This window comes from Zonotrichia leucophrys, chromosome 2 (genome assembly GCF_028769735.1).
Source record: "Zonotrichia leucophrys gambelii isolate GWCS_2022_RI chromosome 2, RI_Zleu_2.0, whole genome shotgun sequence".
In the NCBI taxonomy this organism is placed as follows: Eukaryota; Metazoa; Chordata; class Aves; order Passeriformes; family Passerellidae; genus Zonotrichia; species Zonotrichia leucophrys.
Genome location: NC_088171.1, coordinates 45,357,984 through 45,376,374, shown reverse-complemented (window position 1 = coordinate 45,376,374; position 18,391 = coordinate 45,357,984). Strand labels below are relative to the sequence as shown.

The following is an 18,391-nucleotide window of genomic DNA, read 5'->3' as shown; positions in this document are numbered from 1 at the left end:
CTTGCCAACAAGTTCCATCTGTTTTCTTCTGGATTATTTCTGCTTGCCATCATTTTGTACACAGACTACTGAAAGCAAAGTTAAGTTATCTCAACACAATGGACAACACATCCCATTGACTGCTCCAGGGGAAAGAGATGGGTTGAATTTCATAACTTTCAGATGTCTGCATGTAAACAAAGTTTCTGAATAAAAAGATGGAACTGACTACAGTAGGGAAAAAATTCTCTTAACATAAACTTCTGCTTTTGTTACATCAAAAACCACTTAGCCTCTACCCAGCAGATACACACAGGTGATTTAGAGACCATTTCTGTGGTTTAATCTCGGATAGACTCAATGCAAAAATTAATTACTACTCAGTAATTGAATTCATGTGGAGAAGTTTGAATATTTCTTGCCTCTGCAACAGGAATGATTATTAATGCACAGAACACCACAAAAATGCTGTGTTCTCAGGTTTCCTCCAAAGCCAGTTTCTCATAATCAAAATACACCATTATTTTTAATCCTGTTTTTATCCTTACCTCAGCCTTTCCTCTTCTTTCTTACGGAGGCTGAAATCTCGCTGAACCACCTGGAGCACATGCTCTGCTTCTTCATCAGTCAAGCCAGAAAGGTCCAGTTTTCTCCCCATTCTGCACCAGGTCCTGGATATGAATAACTATAAGGAATATCTGAAATCAGAAAAAGAAAATAAAATAGAAAAATAAATTGAAAGCACTCATAGTTTTCACAAGTGTGCGGAGATCACAGGCACAAAAGAAAGCTGCTGCCATAAACATCAGAAAAGAAAACATTTGAATCTTTTTGCTGGAAAACACCTTTTACACTGAGTCCAACCACTAACCCAGCACTGCCCAGTCCACCATTAAACCATGTCCCTAAGTGCCACACCTGCACATCTTTTAAATACCTTCAGAAATGGCAACTCAACCACTTCCCTGGGCAATCTGTTCAATGTTTGACAAACCTTTCAGTGATGGAATCACATCTAAAATCCCATCTAAACTTCCCTTGTACAACTTGAAGGATTTATTTCAGAATTATTTGTCAGGTTCCACACACTGAAAGCAATCACCCCCCATTCAGATATAAATGAAAAAGATAAATTATTTGGGATAATAAAAGATGCTGAGGACAGACCTCAGTGTAGTTCTCAAAAAGGAACATGCTTAACTAAGTCAGGTCAAATCAGGTTTATACATTTCTTAAGATTTTATAAAACTGCTTGCAGTGCAATCCCTGCCACTGTCTATGAACAGAGAACATATTCTGCTGTAACACTCAAAAATGTTTTATACTGCCAACTAAGAAATCAGGAATTATTTTAAAGCACCATTTATAAAAGTAAGCACATAAATTTTAAATTAATTTCCCAGAGTGACTGAAAAGATTTAGATGTCACTATCTATATTTAGATGTCACCACTACAAGGTTGGAGGAGAAAAAGAAGTAGTTAATATTATGTGTGAATTGAAGGTACTATAAAGTTTGAACTAGAGCTTGGTCCATTAAGTTTCACTAATGAAATTTGTTCTAATTTATTTTGTCATGACTTTTACTCATTTAATTGAATTCTCATGAATTCAGCTCTCAGTATTAACTTGTGTCACTTGATTTATGCAATTATTTGGGCAATCACAGAGGTGTCCATCTCCACGTTGTGTTACAGCTTTAGAAGCATAAGACAGTCTTTCCATCTTTGTTATGAGCCCTCAGCAACGTACATAATAACGATAAATGCATTACAGTTCCTACCACAGAATACAAGAGGAAACTATTACTGACCCTTCATCCTTGGTGAGTGGCAAGTGGATGAGGCTATGTAAAGAATCTAAGCTGGTTCTGGCTCAAAAATACCATACCTCTAAGGAAAACTGCTAAGGCGTACAATTAAGTGCTCCAAGTACTACTGCGAGTAGAAGCATGGGGGGGAAAGTCAGTTTTATTTTCTCAACATTTATTTTGCTACTCAGATAATGATGTGGGATGTGGTTGATTGGGTTTTGTTGGTTTGTTTTTTTTTTTTTTTTTTTGTTGGTTTGGTGGAGGTTTTTTAGTACAATATTTACCTTTCTACAATTATCTGATTACCATTCTTCAAACAAGAAAAACACACACACACACAAAAGGAGGGAACTGCGTATTTTTGGTTAGGCTGTTTTGGTTAAGCTATTCATGAAGTTTATTCTAAACTCCTTGCTCAGGAAAACAACACTTCACTAAAACCAAGCTGATGGTACACAAGCTTAGGTGAAATCAAGATGACGATGCCTCCAACAAGATATATGTTCCCTATACAGATGAAAAAAAAGGTCACAGTGTTCTAGCTTGACTCTGAATCTACTAAGGAAGACGACAATGAGTATTTAATAAAGGCTTTAAAAATTTGTTTCTAAAAAAAATTGATTTGCATAGAAGAAAAGTGCCAAAGAAACAAATGGCTCTATGTAGTCTTCATTAATCTCACTTGCAAGACCAAGAATATATGTTTAAATTAAAGATTGGCTAAAACATAGTGAGAAACTACTGGCAAGATGGTTTTGTTTCAATGCCACATGCGCATAAATCTTCTCAAAATTTTCAATGAAATATTAAGATTTTTCCTCTGTCCTTAACGCCTACAGTACTTGCACCAAAACCTCACTGAGCACTGGCAAGGAAAAGAAAAGGGTTTGCTGAGGTAACATTGTGTTGAAGCTCAAAGACAGAGCATGAAATGTCCTGGGACACATCCTCCCCTTCAGGCTTAGGGATATCTGCTCAGCTCTTCCCAAAGAAAGCAATTGAGTGCAAAGGTATCTCTGCCTTTCTGAAAGCATGGAAAGGCTTCACTAAAGGAGAGACACATCCATGGGAAGTAAGTAGGACTTTTCCAAGTAACTTTTTTCATGCATATACACTTAAAATGAAAATATAAGATGCACAGTAAAAGGAAATAAAACCTTTTTAAGCAATTCCTGGAGCCAGCAGAGACACCTGCATGCTAGGGCTACAGTCTTCTGAGACATGAGATGATGAAGGTAACTGGAATTTCATCTTTGATCTCCTAGTATCTTAAGCATCAAGACAACAACTGGAATTAACATTTTCATAATAAGTTCTCCCTTCAGGTCTTCATCAAAACCCTTTTGGAAATTGTTTAAAAACCAGTAATGTTTTTCCCCAGATGCAAACTGATGCACCAGTAAAGAAAATTGTCCCTTTGATTCAACTGCCAGTGCTGATTGTGACCATGTATTAGAAAGGGGAAGTTTACCCCTAGGTTTGGGAATAAGTGGGCAGCCCCATCACCTCTAATTTTTTGGGCCTGCAAAGACTTCATTACAAGTATATATGCTTTAAAATCAAAAGCAACTTTAACTTTAGACTTTCTTGTGGCTTAGTTCTCTATGGTATTCTCAGTTTGCATTCCAATACTACATTAACCTCTAAGGAATGCTGTGTGTTTTCCTAGGAAATAATTTTTCATCACATTACTAAATCACCTCTGATCTGGGAGTATCACAGCAGTTTATAAATATTTATGAACAATTCTCAAAAGTCCTTTCTGTGGTAGATCCAGACTATGCATTTTAGAAATTCACAATGGCAAATCCTCTAGAGAAAATGTAACAAGTTACACTTAAAGCTACCTTAAAACACACAAAATAGCTTCCAAGCCTAAAATAACTTCTGGCCTGAATTAAAATAACTTACATGAGGCTGTTCAGATGATTGCCTTCATGAGTACTTCTTTGGTAAATCTCAAACTGAATACAAAATCTAAGATCTCACAGACTTTACAAGGAATAATATCACTCCCTAGAAAACTTTTATTCAACAAATTAAAACACTGTAACAGAAAAGCCTAGGCTTACAAGACACGATTGGGTACTATTTGAGTAATACTCTAATCTTCACATTACTTACAGTCTATTTTAAAATCTAATTAAAACTTCCACATTGAAAACCTTTCTTGAGTTTAACCTTAACTACAAAGCCAAACCCCAGCAAAAAGAAAAACAAGTAAATGAAAGGTTTTTCAAGAACTGCAAGCAATGCATGGTTTTAACACAAACAAGGGCATTAACACAAGAAACAAGGGCAAGTAGTACATTTCCTACTCACCCATATGACAGCTAAGCTGTTTAGACTTGGAGTCTCAGCAGATGATTAGCATTACTGGGAGGGTGGGTGAAAAAAAAAGTTTTTTGGGCTAAGTGACAACTAATATTTAACACAGATTCTTGGCTTGACAAAGAACTACATCATAAAGTTAATTATGCAAGTGGTCACACTGAACATTGTACAACACAGACCTCTTGGTTTTATGCTGTAGCAAAGCAATCAGCACTAGTGAGGCTGCATCCAGACTCCTGTGTCCAGTTTGGGCCTTCCCAGGACAAGAAAGATACTCATGGCCACAATGATGGTTAAGAGACTGGAGCACCTTTCATAGGCAGTGATGCTGGGAGTATTAGGACAGCTCAGCCTGGAGAAGAGAAGGCTTGGGGGGTATATACAGTGGGTATCTGGAAAAGAGCTCTCCAAACAAGAATATCCTACAATTCTTTCAATTTCTGAGCACATATTTAATCAAGATTTTACTGGTTGTCACAAGACAGTATAAGTTTTGCTCTAAAATGTTGTTGATATGCATTGATGAAACGTAACACCTGAGGAACCAAGACCACAAACTCCTTCAACCCAGTCATCTGCAATTGAAATATTTCATATACAACACCTTTCCCCCCCATAGTCTCAGCTTTAGAGTCACCAAACTCTTCATCAGAACTGTTCTACTCTGTTTTGCTACTCTACCACTTCGAAAATTTCCAGGTAGAAGATCAAGAAGAAACCTACTAGTAATTATATCTTTGCTTCTGTCATCAACAAGCTCATCTTGCCTTCCTTTAGCAGTCTGTCAGGACCCAAATAATACTGCTCAATCTTTCTTGTCATTCTTTCCAGAATTCTTTTAGTACTATAAGAAATTCCTTGTATAATCTTGCTGGTGAACATTTTCCCCTTTTAAATCATACAAGAATAGTCACCTTTCTAAGACAGAGAGGAAGACGAGTACTTTGTCCTCAACAGAGTTCCTTCACCACCCTCGTATTTTAAGAAGTTTTGTTTACTGAATTGTCCAAAAGAAGTTGCTACTTTGATCATGTGAAGCCATTATGATAATTTTAAAAGCAAACATCACAAAACTGTGACATAATGTCATACTCTTCATTTGAAAAATAAAAGGTAATAGTGCTTTGAGTTACGTCAACACACTTGAATAAAACAGACTTCAGCCACAAGCCAACAATTTAAAAACATCACTGTCCAAAGTAAGTTCTACTACAGCTAGCACATCATTAAGTCCAAAATGAGGCATAATTAACTCTGGCCACAGATTTGTTAATCTTTTTTAAACTCCAAGAATGTCTAGAAGCTTGAGTAAAAAACACTGAGTATTCTTCTCTTTACACTCAAAATGAACAAAAGTCTCAAAATAAGAAAAGGGAAAATATACTCATCAGAAATAAAAGGTCATCTCTTTGATTGAAAAATTTAATACAACCCACCTGACTTCAACATGAGATTGACTCCTATCTGGTATATCACATTTTAAATGAGATGTAAGATAAAGATATCAAAGACAATGTTATTCTTTGTACCCACACTGATTTTAGCTGAGTTTTACTGCACATATTTTCTGGTCTACAACCAAAGCAAAAAAAATTATCTTGCTTTCAGCCTTGGACTAATTTTATGAGAGATTTGCAAGCAGCAAAACAAATGGCTGGCAAGTTCCTGGGCAAAGTTACATTTGTTTCACTGGAGAGTGTGAGGGGTAAAGCAGCAGGTTTTAAAACATGAAGTTCATTCAGTTCCTTCAGGGAGAAATGTTTCTTATTAATGCAAGTTATTACAATACTTGAATGTACATTTATCTAAAATATTGCTGGAACATACCATAATGGGCAAAACTTTAAACCTTACAGGTCAAAGGTTAGTACTGCATAGTTTTAAATTTTAAGCTATTTAGGAAATAGGAGTTTCACACTCTTCTTCTTGCTTCTATATTTTATGTTATTTTAAGTACTGAATATGAAATAGCAGAATGTCCTGGTGACAGCTGGGAGAGAGCTCATTTTCTTCTTAGTAGCTAGTGGGGTTAAACCATGACACAGAATTAATAATATTAGTGAAGTCACATTCCATTCAAGAAAGAATGGCATCTCTCATATAAGGATAGCACTCTCCTAATGGCAGAGCACAGCACATAAAAGTGTTTCTAAAACATAGAACCTGTTTTATTTAAATAGGAAAAAAAATTTAGAAAAGACTAAAGGTTGCACTGTAGAACCTAATTTGTCATCTACCTCTGAGGGTTCAAAAAAAGTCATATTAAAAAAGAGAATCTGTATAGCAACTAATGACCATTTTATACTTGTACATCAGGCCTACAACTAATACACAAGTACAAATCTCATTGGGGATTCAAAATGTGATACAAAAGCTAAACTGATGGACCAGAATAATTTTCTCACTGGTAAAACTGAGTCAAGTCTTATCAAAAATCCCTGCAGCTGCTAAAGATCATAGCTTATCTGGCATATACTGATTTCACATATTTCACATGCAAGTGAATTTCTACTTAGCGTATATTCTCATTCTACTTCAGTCTCCTCTTCCATTGTTTATGTGAATTTAGGCAAATCATGTTCAGTTCTATTTTCTCTATTTAATAGCAACTGTCTTATGGAAGAATGCGTAAAGATGATGGGTCTGACAATATTCTGACTGTGTGAGACTGACTATCACTCTTCCAGAAATGAAGAAGACAGCTTGGAGAAAAAGACAAAATTGGAGCAGTAATATGCTGACACACAATTGTATCTTGGATGATTTGCCTCTTCTCCATGTGCCTTCAATCCAAAGCATGAAATCCAGCTCATTACTGTAATGGACTGTCAACCAACTCCAGAGTGAATCATCACAGGCCAGCAAGAAAGCCAGCGTGTACACTTAGGGAATGCAACTGATCCCAAACAGTCCAACACAAGCAGAAATTTGCACATTTGTAAGCACAAGACTGCAGGGCTTCCCTTTGAATGCCTAACCTGCAAATTGGGGCTCAGAGCTTAATTCTATATGCCTGGACTCCCTGCACAGAGAGAGCAGCAGCCACTGAACTGAGTTATGCCTCTTCCACCTTTGCATCAAAACACAAACCAGAACACACCTGGCAAATCAGGCTTCACACTGTACTTGCTAAGCTTGAGCCAGCATGAAGAGAATACAAAACAAAAAGCTCATTTGTACTCCTACCTCTCCCCTTAGCGTCAGCTCAAGAGTGAGGACTGCAAAAATGCATTCACCCACCTGAGCTTTATTACACATGCCACAACTTTTCCTGAGACACCTGTAGTCCCAGCATTTCACAATCAATAGCACTGAAATGAGTTACATGGATTGAAGGGAGATGAAAGAAACAGTGAATACTTCTTGGTTCCTTCAAAGAATTGCAGGGTTTCTCTCTCATTCTAAGAGGCAGACAGAGAAGTGAGCACTTACTTTACCAGTATAAATACATGCAAATACCAATCTAGTACTGGCACCCAGAAAAACTCAGGTCAGATGCCAGATTAAGTCTGGGAAGGCTCAATTGTTTATCTCCCTCCTTGCGGAGGAAGAGTGGGAGGAGCCCTCATCAATGCCTGTAAGTATCTGAAGGTGTGGGGGGAGGATGCCAAGAGGAGGTTTCCAGGCTTGTCTGGGTGGTGCCAAACAACAGCACAATAGGCAAAGGGCAGAGATTGATGGTCAGAAGTTCCACCTGAACATGAGGAAGAGGTTCTTCAAGCAGGTGATCACACACTAGAACAGGCTGCCCAGACAGGTTGTGCCATCTCCCTCACCAGGAATACTCAAAAACAACCTGGATGCAATCCTGTGCCACGTGCTCTAGGATGGCCCAGCTTGAGCAGGGACGCTGGACCAGATGACCAGATAGGCCCTTCCAACTTGACCCATTCTGGATATTACTGTGCAGATCCCTATTTCAGATGCCAACATCCTGTTTTCCTGTATGGCCTGAAGCAACTGAATGATACAGAAGGTCCCCTGCCACACAAGCTGTGGAGCAGCACATGACAAGTATGCGTATCAAAGTTAAATGCCTTCCCCTATACCACAGCAGTCACTATTAGAACAACTAGAGATAACATGCAATAAACTAACCAAGAAAATAGGTCCACTAAGATAAGTTTTTCAACTCCACAATGCCAGAGCATCACTATTGAGTTAAGTGGTGATAAAGCTTCTCATCTGAGTTATTAACATCTTTAATGTGTAAAAAAAAAAGAGAGAAAAGGTGAAGCTTTTGTCTAAACTGAAACAGCTCTGGAAGCACTACACATTTTGCATCTGAGTTTAATTCTGCATTTCAATAATACAGGCAAAATAGTTATGATAATTTAAGAAACTCATCATAACTTGAAAGCCGTATTGTGATTAATTCTTACAAGCTACAAAAGTAAACAATTAAGTGTGCATTGCTTGACTGCTACTAAAACATCCATAATATAAAATCCAACCAATACACAAACATACCATAGGCATACTTAAACTATCCTATACAGTAAAACTGGTATTTTTCCCTACAACATCTGTTGCACTAATTGATATCCCTCATCCCTCTTATGAAATACCACCCATGTACATATAATTAAAATTTATCCAAGAACTAAACTTTCACTGAGAGAATCTTCCTGCAGGACTAGAAGAAAGACAAAAGTTCTATTTTTAGAGGTAAGAAAATGCTTCCAACAGCAGTTGCCACAATGAGGCAGTATTCTCTAGTGCTGCCAGATGTGAAAACAAATTTAATACAGTAAATCACTGTTAATTCAAACCACTGACAGGAAATCCCACTGCAAATTACTGAATTTTACAGATTAGCAAGTAAATTAACAAAATAAAAAGCTAAAATAAATTCCTAAGACTGTGCCTTCCACATTCACTGTGACATTTGCAAAATGCTTCTAACCCTGATTTACCCTCGAAGAAGCAAGAATCACAAGATACACAACAATGAAGTGAAATGTATAAAGTCACATCTCCCATTTCACTTAGACTTTGTGACGAGCTGCAGTTGGCTGACACACACCGTATGCCGAGTGCACTGTAAAAAGGGTTTCAGTAGCAGGTTGTCTTTGGTTTGTTTAGGTAACCATTTGTCAAGTGACATAAGACATGAATTAGAGCCGGAGCTTTAGAAAGCCTGTGAACACCAAAGGACCTGGGTTAATCTGCCAGGTGGGGGAGTTAATGGATCCGTTTGTTGACACTGGGACCTACTCCACACTGTACCCAGAGGACACTGCTTTGGACCAGTGCTCAGCTGATTTTTTTTTATATTGACACTGCACAATGGAGATAACCTGAGCCTAGACCAATAAACACACACCTGAAGTTCTGATCATAAATTTATACAAATAAAGCATGTTTATATTCAAGCAGAATACACAGTCAGTTATTCTCTGGAGTTCAAAGGCCAACTTCAGTGTCAGGTTTTGACTGCTGCTTCACTGATATTTGGAACCAAACTGGAGTAGAATCACAGCTCCTTTAGTTTTAACTACAGAACCAATTCACCCTCCTACCGGCCCAGGAAATCATCCAGCCAGCACACAGCCCTTTTTGAGTCCCACAGAACTTATTATTTGAACAGCACAACCAAGTCAAGCCACCACCTTTAGGAACTAACTAGGGCTCCTCACTTAATCATGTGTGGAACCCAAGTCCACAGTATTTCCAATGATTTGCCTGTTTTGACCTGTGATACTACCTTGGAGCAGGAATTTGAAACCTTATCATTAAACATTAGAAAAGAAGTGGGAGACAGAATAATCAGGCTTGTCCTCCTCTAGAGGCAAACTGCTTTCTGCTCATTCGGGACTCAATTCATGGTTTCTCTGCTTGCAGTGATCAACACATGGATGATTTTTGTCACTTTTAGATCAAGACCAACTGAGATAGTGAGAAACAACATCACTTTTTTGAATCCTCCTCAAAGCTCCTTCAATTGTTTTTGAAACCTGATGGTGCTCCAGTTCACACACTGTGATTTAACTTGAATCCAAGTCACGGTCTGTCAAACAAATATCAAAGCACTTATGACAGAAAGATGCAAGCGCTGAGATAACTTCAGAAAGCTACACCAAGCACTCCTGGGGAGGATCCCTGAGAGGCAAAAGGATTCAGTTCTCATAAGGGGAAAAAAAAAGTAATAAATTTCTTGCAAGTTTAACAATGGATAGAAAAATAGGTGCATCCCTGAAATTTGAGGTATTTCTGGTCAGTGCTAGTTGCATCCCTGTCAACTGCACTTTAATCATTCACTGCACATCCACGCTGTAGCAATTAATCTTGATGACACAAACCAGTGGGGTTTTTTTTATTATCCTGGGACACAAAATCCTGTTCCTACAGCTCAAAAGGGGCCAGAAGAAAACCCCATTACAAACATCTTCTGTCCCACAAGTAATGCCTAATAAGCAAAGAATAAGCTCTTGTATTCGTTTCAGAAGAGATAAAATTCATCACAAGAGCAGAACAGAAAGTTTATTCCACCAGTTATAAACATATATTGCTTTCAAGAAGGAAAACAACTGATTATGTGCTGTCTTTCTCCAAGAGCAGAAAGCTGGTTTACAACAGCAGAACCACCTATTATTCTGCATGGCAACAGGTGGAGGGTGCTGGGGAAGGGATTGCTTGGTTATTAATAAAACCCAAAGACCTCAGGATATTGCCTGGCTTCAAGACTCATTAAAGACAGTGGGAACGCCATGAACTTGCACAGCCTTTGAGTGAGCCTACACTTCAGATTGCTACCACAAGAAGATACTACACTTTCTACAGAAAATTATCTCTGCACCCTTTAAACAGACTTAATCCAGAAACTACGGCTGCCCCATTTATTCTTCTCCATCAATAAGCAGCCCATTCTGCAAAAAAGAGTCTAGAAAGAGCTTCTTGAAACTGCTATATAGCAGAACTTGAGCATGGGTGCTCAGCAAGAGGACAGGATAGAGTTGCCTGTCTGCAAACTCAATGCCAGCAAAACTCCAGAAAACTCCAGAACTGATTACCATGAGCCAACGGGGACAATGCCATTCAAAGTGTCTCACCAAGACTGATCTCCACAGTAGTCAGCTCCACCCCAATGATATTTTATTTGGAGGTATACTTTGCCTTGAAGAATGTGTATTTCACTTCCTGTGGTAATGCTTTATATCTTAAAACAACCAGTACATAGAAATAATTCCAATAATCTGAATACCAAACATCAATATTAGTTTTTCTTTTTCTGATCATCAATGGATCAAAAGATAAATGAAGCATAAAATGATAAAAAGTAACAAGAGATTTTGTTTCTTTTACTCAGTTCAGGAGGTACTTGGTCAGTAAAAAATTGCTGCATGAGGTGTTTTACTAGTAGAACACACTTTAAAAAGTATTATATATACACATAAACACATTGCTGTGGTATTGAAATTTAATACATATTGGCTTGGAAATTTATTGTGTTTCTATTCCCTGAATAGTATGCATAAGATCTAAAAATCTGTCATTATTGCAATATGCTGATATTAGCTTTTGACCAATCAAGCCATTGCAGTCTTTATACCCTCTTCATCTATGATAAAGCTGCTAACGTTTATGATTAAACTGCTTTTCACTACATGTGCATCATTTATTTATTTTCAGGACACAGGATGCCAAACATAATGTTGATTCACAGAAAATGAAGTTTTAAAAAATACAGCATGGCATTTGTCTACAAGATTGTTAAAAAAAAGAAAAAAGCATGTTTTAACTGAAAGTTAAACAGCAAGCACATCATAATCACTAGCCTACCACATGAGTGGCAGAACTTACTGGTGTATCAGATATATATGGGAGGTTTTCCTCTTCAGTTTCTGTAAATCCACAACATTTCAGGCACAGGCATCTTTGACTAATCTCACAGAGAGATGTGCAAAATTAGACCACTGCTTAAAATCATATCAAATTACACTGTATTTAGCCCTTCTGTAAAATTGCCTGGTTTTATCATAACGGTGAAGTTTCTTTGGTAAATTGAGGAATAGTATGGTGTGCTTCACTTCACACCAAAATATAGCATTCACCTGCCTCATCCTTAAGCCCTAAAAGCTTCTTCTGAAAGTAAGCTGCTATAAATCTCTGAGTATAAGAAACTTGGAGCTGTTTTATTCTCTGGCTGTCAGTGGTTCACAGGTAAGTCAGAAGCCTTTATTATCTCTAAGAATCTATCTAAAAAAAAAAAATAACCTACCTGAATCCAAAAGGAAGGTGAATAAAGCATTCCACAGGAAGGCAGCAGTAATCAGCTCAAACAATTCAATGGGTTTTCTCAATGAGAAAAGCTGTCCCTGTGGTTTTCATTGAATTATATTCAGCTAGATTCTTTCAACTTGTCCAGCTTTCCAAGGGCAAGTTAAGGTGGTTTACACTGCCAAACCACGGTTTCCAGCCTTATAACAATAGGGCATGTTAATGCTGGCAGCAATACAAAGGAGTCGCATTTTCATACCAATGTACTGTTTATGAACAATAGTGCACTTGGTACATACAGCCTTGCTCCATCATCACCCATGCATGCTTTGGGGATTTTTTTTTTCTTTACTTAAATGCAAGCCATTCAAGTGTTCTGTTTACTGCAACTATGAAGTGAGAAGGGTGAACTCCTACTGTGCTCATACACTTGGGTACACTCTATGTAGTGCACTCAGATGTATTCATCAGGTTAGCATGGAAGCAAGAAACCAACTCAGGAAAATAAATGAAAGTTCTAACTCAGTTTTCTACATCCAGACAGCAGTGGTTCAGACGAAGACAAAAAGGCACTACCCTGCCTGAAAAGACAATATTGTGTCATTTGAACATGCAGCAGGTCCAAGAAGCAAATCCTGTCACAGGGTGTAGTGCCCTAAGTACATCTCACCCCTGTGAGGGCTACCAGGGTGGAATTGACTTGTGTGCATTCTCACCACTGGCAATTAACTAACATATCACACTCCCCTGTTTCTAACTGCAATCTACTAAGTCACCTGACAAACTCCCCAGGAAGGCTACACAAGAGCCAAGTACCTTTTTAAATGCTCAGGCATAAGGCATCAGTAAATATGCTCTGATACAATCTGATACCTGAGCAACGACAGGTATGGCAGTAGCCTGAGGGGCTACGTACAAGATACAGCATCTTCTGCTTTTTGCACAGCTCTGTTCATTTCCTAAAGGTAGAATTAAGCAGCAAACACTACTGTTTGACATTTAACAGCAGGGGCTTAGTCAGTGGTCCCAAAGCAGTTAACGGAGAACAGCTATCACCATAAATAAGCAGCTATAAACACCTGTCCAGTTTGATGACAGTCCATCAAAATCAGGAAGATGTCTGGTAATATGAGAACTAGACTAACTATCCTTCCATTCTCTCTCTCTAGCCTTCCAGAAAAGGCTTACAAAAGGAATGAGTGAAAGCCTTTATTGCTAAAATCTTAGCTGTGCCTATTATAAAAAACTCCTGGCTCCATAGGGAGGCAGCTACCCACCTTTTCAGAAACGCAGGAAATAGTAAAATGGTAGGTATGAGGCAAAAAAAAGCATAATTTGTCAAAATAGATTGCTAGTTACAGTTAATGTCCCCGCAAACACGCTTGAGGAGTGACACACACGCGCTATAAGGCATTCTGCAATCTAATTCGGTTATGCTTGCCTGAAACATAACACAAATCCCAGCACAACACAGGCTCCGACTTAATTAGATTCCCTAAGAAAAGTCAGTCTGAGCCATATGGTATTTTCCTCAGCAGTTACGATAAACTGACCTTGATACTAGGAAAACGCACGCTGCTTCTGTCTGAGGCATAAATTACAAGCGCAGCGTGGCGGGATGCTCCCACGAAACGGGGACAGCGGCAGCGCCACGCTGAAACCCTCTCCGGGCTCCCGGGGAAGTTGATCAGAGTAAAACACTCCAATGATAAGGATGATGATGATGCACTGCAGTGACAGCGCTCGAAGAGCCACGCGGCCAGCAGAACACCACGAAGCTGCTCAGACATCTGTCCGGTAATTAAAGCACAGCCTAATGCCGCGCTGCCGCGGAGGAGCGGCCCGCCTCGCCCCTGGACGCCGCGGAGAGCGGCGGCCCCTCGGCCACCGGCCCGCCCGGACCCCCGGCCCTGCCCGGCCCCTCCCCAGCGGCGCGGGGCCCCCCACGGCCCGAGCCCGGCCGGCCCCGACGGGCGCTGCGGCCCCGCACCTCGGCCCTGCCGCAGGCCGCCCCACGGCGCGCCCGGCCCCGCGCTGCCGCGGCAGGGGGGCTCCCAGCCCAGCCCAGCCCCGGCCCCGGCCGTACTCACCCCCGGCCAAGTGCGAGGGCTGCACCGCAATGGCAGGCGGGCGGGAAGCGCCTCGCTCTGGGGCACGGGCAGAGGCACCGCCGGCGGCTGTGCCCCGTCCCTCATGCACAGCGGGGTCTGCGGCCGCCCCGCGCCGGCCCCCGGCCACCAGCTACGCGGAGCCGCCGGGCACAGGTGCCCCGATCCCGCTCCGCACCGGCCGGTGCAAGGCGAAAGCCGCTGTCTCCTCCCCTCCTGATGCTGCTGCTTCTGCCGCCGCCGCTGCTGCTGTCGCTGTCGCCTTCAGCCCTCCCCGCCCCGCCGGACGCGCCGAGTGCTGCTGCGGTGCCAGCGGCGGCAGCTCCCGCCGCGCACCGGCACCTGCCCGGCCGCTGCCGCCAATCGCCGGCAAGGGGCCGGGCAGGGGCGGAGGCGGCGCGGCCGGCAGGGGCGGGATTTGCGCGAACCTCCGCGCCCCGGTGCGCATCCATCCCCAAAGCTGCGCCCCCGACCGGCAAGGACCGCGCTCCCGCCGCCCCGGCGAGTGCCCCGGGGCCGCCTGTCACTGTCACACCCGCCGGCCGGGGAGGACACCTGCGGCCCGGCCGCCACCTGAGCCCCAGCTGGCCGGGAGAGGCACAGGTGCTGCCCGGCGGTGCCTGTCCGGGCCCTGCCGGGTGCGGGCCGCCCGTGGCGGGTGTCTAGCAAAGGAAAGGAGAGGCCGTTTTGTTGGCAAGGGACGAGAATTCCATCCGTATGGATGCGGCGCACCGGGCAGTCGTAAGGAAGGTGCGGCCTGGTCAGTCGCTCATCTCATCTGTGAGTCACTGCTGTAAAGTGGAAGCGCTTTTTTATGTCCTGAATCACTGCAGATTTTATTGTATCAGGCTAATTACTTTTCTCCTGGGATTATTTTTCATTCCCCTTTTTTTTGTTGTTGTTTGGTTTTTCCATGCTTGCTTAACTTCATTTTAAAGTAGCTGCAGCTGTTCACTGCAAGGTATGGACTTATTTGATCTCAGCCAAAGTGCTCTGTCAAGACAGATGAATTCAATAAACTTTGGCAGGTGTTCAAAGAAAACATTTTCTGGGAGAGCATTTTTGTTTACATGAATTTCACGGTATAACAAATTAACTGGTTTAGCAAACGTTTACTTCTATGCTAACCTACACTTGCCTCTGTTAGTAAAATGGGTGCCACTCCGTGAGGCAGACATCACATTCATTTTAAATGTGTATGCAAAGAACAAACAAACAAAAACAACTTTAGAAAGTACTCTGCATCAGACATCACTTTGTATTTCCCAAACACATCTATTGGTAAATACATGTCTCAGTGTTTCCCAAACAGAAGAAATTTCTTCTTTAAATAAAACAAGAAAATGAAGCAGTCATTTTCAGCAGTAACATTTTTTCAAGAGCAACACGACATGGCAACAAATCAGGGATTGATTTAAACAATAGGTCACACATTGCCTGTGTTAGAAGAGTAAGCGATAACACACTTGAGCACTTTTAATAATTGGAAAAAGATCTGGATAGAAGCCCCTCTCCAATATTCTAGCTGAAACATTGGAAGAATAATGTTTTAAAGTCAGCCACCAATACCAGTAATTCTAGAATGCTTATGATTATAGAACAATGAAGTTAAACAGATAAAACTGTCTGAGATCCTGCTCCTCACACTCAAGCTACTAAGCTAATACTGAGTTCAAGAGTAATGTCTCGCCCATGCCTCAACATTCTGCAGTTAGGTACATAGAGTGTATTTTCCTTTCAAGGTAATATTTCACATTTTCACCACTGGAGATAAAGCATTGGACTTGAGACCCTTCATTCCACACCAGTACAGTAACCAATACATTTTTACATGTTTACATGTAAATCAGTATATTTTTCATCTTTACATTTACATGTTTTTACTGCAACAGTACTCCACAGGGAAGGCATTAATCAGTGACACAGATAAGCCAGCTGCTAACAACTGACAGAGTGCCGCTGAAAGAGGGAACCACGCAAAACTGAAGAAATACTGTAATTACCTTGTGGCCACTGTGCTGGAATTCTCAATTTGACTGTATGTCTCCCCACCGTACTTGTTAAATGCTCTATTTGTCCTCATCTACAGGTTTTGGTGTCTCACTTGGAGAGAAAACAGCTTCTCTTTACATCTGTAGCAGGTGGCAGGTGTTCCACAGAAAAAAAAAAAAAACACCCAAACTTGCATAAAATCTCTTTTTTCACCCCTACAAGCCAAATTATAAGGGATGGATGGGTAAACTGAGATATGCCAGGCTTTCCCTGAAATCACATGAGATACAGCCATTGACTAATAAAAATAAGTATCTAAATAAGCCTGCAGAATAAACAGAAGTCAAAGGAAGAGAAACTATCCAGAGGCAAGTCCCTAGTGGTGGCATGGCAATTTTTACCCCATGAGCAGCACATGCCCAAGCACCTTCCCACCCAGTGCCTGGCAGTTACAGAGGGGAGCAGAGCACTGAGAGGTGCAAAGGATACAGGCAAGAGTGAGTGGTCATCAGAAAAAGAAGACTGCCCTGCACACTTATTTCACATCCTATAGCTCTGAAATTCCCCATTCTCCATATTTTGACAACAGTTAAGATAAACTACAGACCATGCAATGTTTCAGTGATAATTACCTCAGTGTGGAGACAAGCAAAAAAGAAGTCGGGCCCAGGGAACACATGTGTAGTAACAGCAACCATGGTGCTGTTTAGGCAGCAGCATGAGAAAAGTCTTGCAAAAATGGGAGGTAGATCCAGTAATAATGGGGTGCAGGACAAGAAAATAATGTGTTTTCTTGGTGGTAAGTTTCTCTTGTCACAATACAGCCTTTTTCCATAAAGAAAAAAGTCATCCAAATGCAGACTGAAATAAGCAGGCTGGTATTGCTTGTAATGCTCAGCACTAAATCCAGTGATGCCATAACAGTGGCTACAAGGCTGCAGTGGCCGAGAGGTGACTCCTCAGGCTGTCCCCAAGCTGTGCTGTGTAACCAGCTGGCTGCACTGGTGTAAGGAGGTCAGGGCAGCCTGTGGGACCCTGCCTTAGCCGGACAGCAGTAGTTCTGGGTAGGAGGCCCCACTCTACAAAGAACTCTCTGCCCTCAGCATCCATGGAATGGGGCTGCTAGTCATAGGAAGGTTTTTGGAGCACAGTTCATATGATCAGGAGATTTGGCCATCTTTTGTACAGCATGTGATTGTTGCAAAACCTTCAAATAAATAGTTTTTTTGGAAAATAAGATTTTTGCTGGTTTGGTATTCCCTCAGAGGATACCCAGGGCGGTGCAGAAATATGATGTTAGCCAATGCAGTCATGCTGGATTATTCAGTGACAATCACAGGTCACTCCAGGAGGACTTTTTGAAGTTTGCTTTCTGTGTGTCCCAACTTCCTCAATAAAAATAGGGAGTTTAATAGAGAAATTGGGGATGCAAATATGGACAGTACCTGCTGATTTGCTACCAGCTGCTATGTTAGCCACAAGGACCAATTATGAATTTATTCCAGCCTACTGGTATCTCAGGGCAGCAAATGAAGACAGTAATAAATAATTAAGTTTCTCTTAAACTTTGTGCAAATACTCTGATGTCTTAAGAGATCAGTTGAAATTAAGTAACAATAATTTGATGGTAATAACTTGTAAGTCATTGTAACATTCTATCTTAGGGTCCTAAAGAACTTCATAAACGTAAATAATTTTACAAAATGTCCATGCAAAACATAAAGTATTATGATAAATAAGTTAAAATACTTAAGTTATTCATAGGCCATAAGAAAATGAGTACGTAGAGAAAGAACTGAAAAGAATGGACAGATTTTTAACACTACTTAGTATATAGGGCATAACATTTGATATTACATTTTGCCATGACTTTCCTTTGGAAATTTCAACAGCCATGCTCCCTGCCCCACAAGCCTCACAGTGTATGGAGGAGCTCTGATAAATGC

General features: G+C 40.9%; 1 protein-coding gene across 7 annotated transcripts in view; it reads right to left on the bottom strand.

Moving 5' to 3' along the window:
* The window catches only part of MYRIP (myosin VIIA and Rab interacting protein), a 205,549-nt gene extending 190,992 nt beyond the window's left edge, over positions 1-14,557 (bottom strand). For all 7 annotated transcript variants that reach the window (XM_064704820.1, XM_064704827.1, XM_064704822.1 and 4 more), the window contains exons 1-2: positions 14,436-14,557; positions 528-677 (exon numbers count right to left, since the gene is read on the bottom strand). In XM_064704820.1, coding sequence (XP_064560890.1) covers positions 528-637 — 110 coding nt within the window. In that variant the 5' untranslated portion in view covers positions 638-677; positions 14,436-14,557. The remainder of the gene's footprint in view (positions 1-527; positions 678-14,435) is intronic.
* Between the last annotated feature and the right edge of the window lie 3,834 nt (positions 14,558-18,391).